This window comes from Piliocolobus tephrosceles, unplaced genomic scaffold, assembly GCF_002776525.5.
Source record: "Piliocolobus tephrosceles isolate RC106 unplaced genomic scaffold, ASM277652v3 unscaffolded_39786, whole genome shotgun sequence".
Classification (NCBI taxonomy): Eukaryota; Metazoa; Chordata; class Mammalia; order Primates; family Cercopithecidae; genus Piliocolobus; species Piliocolobus tephrosceles.
In genome coordinates this window covers 11,027-19,089 of record NW_022324071.1, presented here as the reverse complement: position 1 = coordinate 19,089, position 8,063 = coordinate 11,027, and the positions used below count along the sequence as shown (strand labels likewise).

The window sequence follows — 8,063 nt, the reverse complement described above, 5'->3', positions numbered from 1 at the left end:
AGAGTGCAGTGGGCCAGGATTGTTTTCACCACCTACATTTGCAGTCACTGTGTTTCAGGAATGAATCTGTGGTTCTTTCTACCCAAAGGAGAGCCGATGTCCAAATCTACTTCTTTCCCATGAAAAGTGAGGAGCAAAGAGAGGCCTCTGTTAAGGGTCTCCAGGAGCTACAAGGAGAGAGAAGGATGAGGTTTGTGAACAGGAAGGAGGCGACTGTGCCACGCTGTGGCTAAGCTGCTGGCACAGAGATACACGGCCGAGTCCCCCTGCTCTGTGCGTTTGATCTTCAGAGTGGAGACAGATCCCTCAGGCCTCTCTGCAGAGAAGCGATCCCTGAGCAGCCCTGATTTGTCTTGTTGAGCTTCATAACTGAAGTAAGTCAGAAGATCTGGGCCCTGCCTCGGGGCCTGTTGGTACCAGTAAAGGTACTCATGACCCGAAATTGGATCACACCTGAGAGTTACATCCTGTCCCCTGTTCGTGACTCTGTACCTTGGGGACTGCAAGACTCCAGCACCTGTGTGATCTGTGGAAGTAGAATTCGGCAACAGAATAACGAAAACATTTGTAGTCATCACACACACACACACGCACACACACAGAGAAAAAATGAAAATGAAACTACTTGGTGTTCAGAGGACTCACCTGTCCCTAGAAAACCCAGGACCACCCAGCAGAGGAGCCTGGTGCCCATGGCAGGGTCAGGCCAGGACGGGGGCGTTACCTGATCAGTGTCACTGTGAGCAGGAGCAGAGGATGACAGACGTCCTTGTCCCCACAGGGCAGTTCCCACAGTGACATCACTTCCTCTGTCAATCCCCAGGAGGTCAGGGTCACAGCATTTATATTAGAACACACCTGGGTGCTGCTTTTAAATATTTATAAAATCTCTTTTAACAACATCAATGCATTTCTCATTGCTTTGGGCTCCCATGCTGTCTGGGGCCAGAGGCATCATGCTGCATCTCTGAGTTCATCTTCTCATCCTACAGCCGCTCCTCTGTCTGCTGGGCATGTCCTGTAGGATGTGCCAACAGCATCCCCAATACAAGGCACCAAGGAATGAGCTCATTGTCTTTCATGCAAGTCAGGGTCCCCTGTGCCATCCTGATTCATGTCCCAGCCTCCTCCATTCCCTCAGTCACAAGTGCCCAATGGGACTGTCCCACCACATGGGTTCCCTCACGAACTGCCCTCATGCCTTTCTTCTGGGATCTTTTCCCAACTTTGTTAGCTGTAATTCAGAAAAGAGACCTTGGTAGCACACTCACAGCAGTCATTTTTCGTATTCCCCTTCTAAAAGTTTTGTTTTTTTTAAATCAATCTCACCTTAAAAGAAGGAGAATGATAATTGAGCTAATAGTTATTTTTAACCGCTGTCTTGACTTACTGTTGTTCTCCATATATTCCTATGGGAGGTATTTCTCTTTTTTTCTGACTGCTTTCAAAATCTTCTCTTTGTCCCTCATGTTCTACAATTTCCCTATGACTTGACTGTCTTATTTGCAATTCATTTTCATTCTGGAAACTCTGAATTTAGATCCTTAAACACCTCTAAAAAATTCTCAGCTAACATCTCATAAATACCACCTCATAACATTCTACCTATTTTATCTGTTTGAAACATCAATCATATGCAAGAAAAAATGGAAAATTATGAAAAAATATGAATATTCTAGTATATGGGAAAATCCATTTCTTTCTTCCCTGTTCTGTAACTTTTTCATATTTCACTTTTAATTTTCTGTGCTGCATTCTAGATCACTCCTGCAGATCCATCATTGATATCACTAAACATCTCTTTAGGAGGAGCTGATCCACTGTTGGACTTTCCATTTTGTTTGCAGTGATTGTATGAGGCATTTCTAGATACATTGACAATTTTTATGAAAGTTGATGGCTTCAGGCATTCTCTTTTTCCTTGTTTCAGTTCCCCGTCATGTTCATTTAAATGTGGCTCTCCAAACTTTCATATCTCATAATGCCAAAATTTCCAGTCTTCAGGTTTGCACTTCAATCATTTGTTGCTTGTGCTCATTGTATTCCTCGCTGCTATCTCCTAATATTCTTCACACTGGGGATCTATTTGTTCGATGGTCGTCTGTGACATTCCAGTGAGGCCCGGACTGAGTGTGAACAACACTAAGAATCTGTCATTTTTACAGGCATCTCCAGTCTAACTCACAAATGTATAGGGCCTAGAACTGTCTGCTGGACTCTAGGCTGCCAAATACACCCACGGCAAAGGTTCGTTGGGTCAAAAATGCTCTCAGGACACTCCCAAGGAAAGACTCAGAATAGAATTCAAATTTTCTCATTCTTTTTAATAAAACTCTTTTCATAAATAAATCCCATTAAGTCATGTAGTTATCATGACATTTTCTTCCAAGAGGAAATTACATAGATAGATAGAAAGATAGATAGATAGATAGATAGATAGATAGATAGATAGATAGATAGATAGATACGTACATATATGCAACCTCTGGGTGGAGGGAGATTTCAGACACAGGATTAAAACAAAAGTTAGTCACCAGTGTCTGGAACATCTACACACAAATTGTGCCCACATTCCCCTGGGCAACACGGGTGTCCCCCGGAGAGGAGTCCAGGGACTGTGGCAGGTTGAGGCAGTTGTGTGATTCAATGCCTTAATCTGGAAGAATCCATCCTGTGCTGGATTGTTTTAAGTCAATTTTGCCAAGGTAAGAGCCTACATTTCCCAGAATGCCATTTCTCTTACCATTCTAGGTTAGAGATGGTCAAGGATATATTTGGTAAAATTTGGAAGACAGATGTAAAACAGTCACTATGATAATTGGTAGGTCAGACTATGAGAGTCAGTGACCAGCAGATACAGAGGCATCCAATATACCTAGGAAGTCCTGTTCCTTCTGCATCCTGTGTCCAGTTCATCTTCCCAAATGCTGGCCAACAGCCACCAGGCTGCCCCCAGTATTTGGCAGTGCACCTGCAGGGGTGGCCCCCACACAGAGGGAACAGCTTCCCCAGAAGCAGGTCTCCTTGGCGTTTTCCTGTACTCCCAGCTCAAGGTCCCACTGCATGGCCTGGCATGCTCTGATCCTCTCATGTCCCTGCCACTGCAGCCTGTCTTGCCCAGACCTCCAGGAGCCCTGGCTATTGACTGGCTCCTTCACCTTCTGACTTCTCTCCTCAAGACCTTGTCTTCCTCAGCTCCTCCCACAGATGCATAGTCTAGTTCTGATCATAAATCTGTTACACTCTCAAACTTGTAGTGGCCCTGTTTTATTGATAATAACCTAATGGAGATTTTCTTACCAGAAGTGGTTTCAAGGAATGATGTATAAGAATGGAATTCTAGAAGTGGTTTTCTGATCTGTCTTGATTTGTTGTGGGGAAAGACCCTGAAGGAGAGCACAGAGACCTAGAGGAGGTCAGATGCTACAGCCACAAGAGGAAGCCTTGACCAAGGTGTGGACGCCAGGATAGTGATTCCCCATCAATTTCCAAGACTGACCTGAGCCCAGCAATCAAAGGGATGGGATTTCTTGTACTTAATGATAAATCTCTGCCAGGTTAAAGTAGATGTAGTGTGTTCCTACTATTGGTTCATCCACCCACTCATCATTCGCTCAACCTCTCATTCACTCATCCATCCTCTGTGAAATTGGTCTCCCCACATGCCAGGCACCAATGTTGGTAAATGCAGCAGGCACAGCCTTAGCTCTCATGGGCTTAAAAACTGAGTGGAGAGGTTGGGTGTGGTGGCTCAGGCCTGTAATTCCAGCGATTTGGGAGACCAAGGCAGGTGGATCATGAGGCCAGGAGATTGAGACAATCCTGGCCAACATGGTGAAACGTCACCTCTATTAAAAATACAAAAAAGAATTAGCTGGGCTTGGTGACGCATGCCTGTAATCCCAGCTACTCGGGAGGCTTAGGCAGGAGAATCACTTGAACCAGAGAGTCAGAAGTTGCAGCGAGCGGAGATCATGCCACTGCACTCCAGCCTGGCCACAGAGTGAGACTCTGTCTCAAAGAAAAAAAAAAAATTGGGGGAAGCACAAAAATAATCAGAACAAGTATCTGAGAAAGCCCAAGTGTGCTAAATGTTACTAACAGACACATGATTCTACAGGAGCTTATGAGAAAACAGTTGATTTCAGCTGGAAGTGAAGGGAGTGCTTCCCGCAGGAGGGCTGATCATGCTGAGATCTGAAGCATAGGCAGGAGCTGGCCACTAGACAAAGGAAGACTCCAGCCCAGGGGAAAGGAAATGGCCTTTTAAGTCTTTGTGATGGGAAGGAAGGAGTCACAGAAGAGGGGTTCCCCCCATGGCTGCAGTAGAGAGGGGCAGGGAGGTGGGGGATGGAGGGTGACTGCCCAGATGGGAAAGGTAGGCCACAGGAGAGACCACGTGAGGGTGGGGGCTGGGGGAGAACCTAGAGAGAGGAAGCAACACATTCACCAGGGAGAGACTGGAGTCTATAGTGGATGTGAAATACAAATCCTGTTTCATCCTGGGGGCCCCAGACTCAGGATGATGAGTAGAAAAGTAGGAGCTGGGAAAGTCCTGGCCCTACCCAAAAGGGAGAGCTCAGAGGACAGACCAGAGAGAGCAACAAAGGAGACATCTGAGGACCTGGGATCAGCCCAGGCCTGGCTGAGACTGCCTGCAGAGGCACCTGGCACAGAGTGAGGCTCATACAGTCTTGGCCACCTGGGGCCACTCAGGAGTCCAAGGTTCCTGCTGCGGAAAACTCTGCCCAGGTCATCCCTGAATCTTGGGTTGGGGAGGAGGGCAGAGCCTGCCTGCTTTCATGTGCAGAGAGGAGACGGCCTTGTAGTGCTGTGGAGTAACTGCTGGCACAAATGTACACAGATGTCTGGGAAGGAGCAGCCGACTCCAGTCTGAGTGGGAAAACCTCTGTGTTTAATATGGAGACATTGTAGCCACTGGGGACTTCTCCTTTATCAGTAGTACCAGCAGCACCTGAGTAATGAATCAGCCTCAGCCCCATGCCTGGGTCTTGTCGATACCAGTACATGAAGTTATGGTTCATATCCTGGGCACACTGCAGTGTCATGCTCTGTCCTGTCTTCAGGACTTGGAATTTTGGGGTCTGAGTGACACCAGCATTCACTAGACCTGCAGAGAAGAACAAAGCTGATGCTGTAGCCCCAATGGAAAGGGGCTGGGCCTTGAAATCCATGCAAGGGGCCCTGCCCAGGACCCACCTGCCCACAGGAGAGAAAAGGCCGCACAGCACAGGAGCCCAATGCTCATGGCAGGTGCTACAGGACAGAGGGGTCTTCTGGGCCTGTGTGTTGATAAAAGGGGAACAGGACTCTCAAGGGAGTAGTTCTAAGACCTCATTCTCCCTGCCTGGGCCCCAGAGCCTTCCTGTCAGGAGAGGCCACGCCCATTCCCCAGATGGTCAAATTCAAGATAAATGTACCAGTGAACAGCTGAGAATGAGAAGAACACATTCGTCTGAATTGAAACAAGTCTATCAGATTTCATGATCTTTTGCGTCCAGACTTCTGAAACAGTCTAATTAGGAACCCAGAGGGCCTTTCACTATCTATTCTTTATTCTTTCAAGATTGGCCACTGGCACCTGGAACTGCTGTTGGTATTGACAATAAAATAGGGAACAAAACATCCACAATTTCTGAAATGATGAGTTTTACAGTCTAGAGCGCAAGAGAAGTATCCATTAGTCACACAAAGTCATGGAAAATGACAAATGATGTTAAATCTATGAATACTAATGCATATTATAAGCTGTGAGCATTTATAATAAGGAGGTACAGCCTAGGAAAACTGTTGATGGAGTGTCTCCCTAGAGATGGTTATAGTTAAACTGAGATTTGGAGAAAGAACACAAAATAAGAGACTTGTGTTGACCCAGAGGATACAGCGTGGAGTGGAATGGCCTTTGTTGGGAGGAGCATGATGCATGAGGAATGGCCTGAACTGACACTTCTGTGGTTGATGTGGAGATGAGGGTGCAGAGGAAGGGAGAGAACAGCTGGGAGCAGACATCACGTGGAGAAGGCTGAGGGCTGACATGAGCATGGTGTAGGGAAGAAGGAGTTGGGAAGGCCGTCAGGGAAAAGAACATAGACCTGTTTTGTCAATGCTGTCTGCAAATAAACAATTTCAAATGAACCTTCCTTTCTGAGAGCAACTGAGGCACCGGACTTCTGAGGCCAGAGATGCAGGAGGAGCCTGGAAGAGAGACTGCATCTACTCGCATCACGGTGATGGTCGTTCCTTCGTCCAGCTGAGACTGGCCTGGGGGAAAAGCTCAGCACAGAGCAGGGTTTCACACACACAGGGCTGCCCAGAGCTCTGAGGGCCCCAACCCGGGCAGTGTTGGGAACAGGCCTATGGGACAACATCATCCACTGCCTGAATCACGGTCTCGTGAAGACAAGGCCACCTATATCTTCCACTGAGCTTTGTGTGCAGAGGAAGGTGGCTGTGGGGTGACTGCTGGTGCAAGAGGGCACAGAGGTCTGGGAGAGGCTTCTGACACCAAGGCCACGTATTTGGTTTTGAGAGAAAGTTACAGACCCTCAGGGATTTCTCTGTAGTGCCGTCTGGGACGGATCAGCTGTGCACCAGCTTCGGCTCCTGTTAACTCCCACACATGTACTCATGGATGGCAGTCTCAGGCATCTCTGTGCCACTTCATGTCCTGCATTTGTTCTTTAGTATCTTGGGATCTGGCTGTCCCAGCTTCTGTGAAGTCTATCATAGAAGGAAGTTGAGTGCCCAGTGAGGGACCCAATAATGTAGACCTGAGGTAAAGGCTTAGGCTAGGATGTGGGGAGCCAAGGAAAAGGCTTTAGGGGACTCACCTGCCCCCGGGGGGCAAAAGGCCACACCACTGAGGAGTCTGGTGGTCATAGCAAGGTCACAGAAAAATGGGGAAATTGTGGGGAGGGTTTTAAGGTTGTGTTTTGGGAACATAAATCCTGGATGTCAGTAGAGTTAACTGATGATGCCACTGCCCCTGCCAGCCAGTGACTCTGTCCTGTGCCTGCTCTTCCTCCCTCTACCTGCTGCAAACTTCGACCTACAGTCCAGTCGTAAACCTTCGCCTATGTGGTCTCTGCTCCTGGCTGTCTTTCTTCTAACAGGCAACAGCCTGACAAGCTTGGTGATCATTTCTCCTCTACCTACTGTCCACCGTCAGCTCCGGGTGTCCACTTTAGGGCTCTTTTTAACAGGCTTCTTCACTGAACATATGTGCTTCCCTCCCATTCCTAGGTCTCTATGTTGTTTTTCACAGGAGATATATTTCACGTACATTTATTCTTAGTGGTGAAAATCCAAACTTAAATTTTACTAGAGTAAATTAAGAAAAACATGTTTAGACATTTATATGAGAAAACAGTTTTTGTCTCAACACAAACAAAATTGTTTTTAGTTTTTGTTGCATTAAATTAAACTCTTGTGCATCAAGAAAACACCATAAAAATGAAAATATAAGCTGCAGACTGGGGAAAGACACAGGGAATACATATAAATGATTTTTTTTTAATGTGAAATTTAACATTCCTTGAAGTTGCTAATGAAGAGGCCACAGTAATGACTCCTTAAGACAGCTAAGCCTCTACTGCAGCCCTGCAGGTCACTAGAGGACAGTGTGAGGCTCTGATTTACTGACCAGGATGCAGAAGGTGATGATGGAGCAGGGGGAATAGGTGGAAAATGTATGGACTAGTTTGTTTCCTACTTCTGATCCTTACAAGCCAGGAGACACTGGGGAAAATGACTCAATGTCCCTGATCCTTCCATCTGTAAAGGAAGAATAAGAATGTTTGATGTGCAAGATTGTTGAAAAGTTTTAAGCTATATAACAAATACAAAGAATCAAGGACACATCTAGGGCTCAGCAGTCACTCTTGTTCTGAAGTTACCCAGGAAGTGACAAGCTGCAAGAAGACGCAGCAGAGAAGCGGGCACAGTCAGGGCACAGGAAACCTGGGCTCTGTTGGTTGGGAGAGCTCTGTGCTCAGTAGGACACAAGACATGCCTTCCAAACAACTTAAAGCTTCCCTTGAAGG

At 46.8% G+C, this 8,063-nt stretch overlaps 2 gene segments (V, D, J or C); both read right to left on the bottom strand.

Moving 5' to 3' along the window:
* Positions 1–145: 145 nt before the first annotated feature.
* On the bottom strand, positions 146–802 carry LOC113223204. The segment is given in 2 exon segments: positions 146–526; positions 646–802. Coding segments are annotated over 2 exon segments (408 nt in total).
* A 3,910-nt stretch (positions 803–4,712) lies between these two features.
* LOC113223203 lies at positions 4,713–5,284 on the bottom strand. The segment is given in 2 exon segments: positions 4,713–5,131; positions 5,221–5,284. Coding segments are annotated over 2 exon segments (468 nt in total).
* Positions 5,285–8,063: the final 2,779 nt, after the last annotated feature.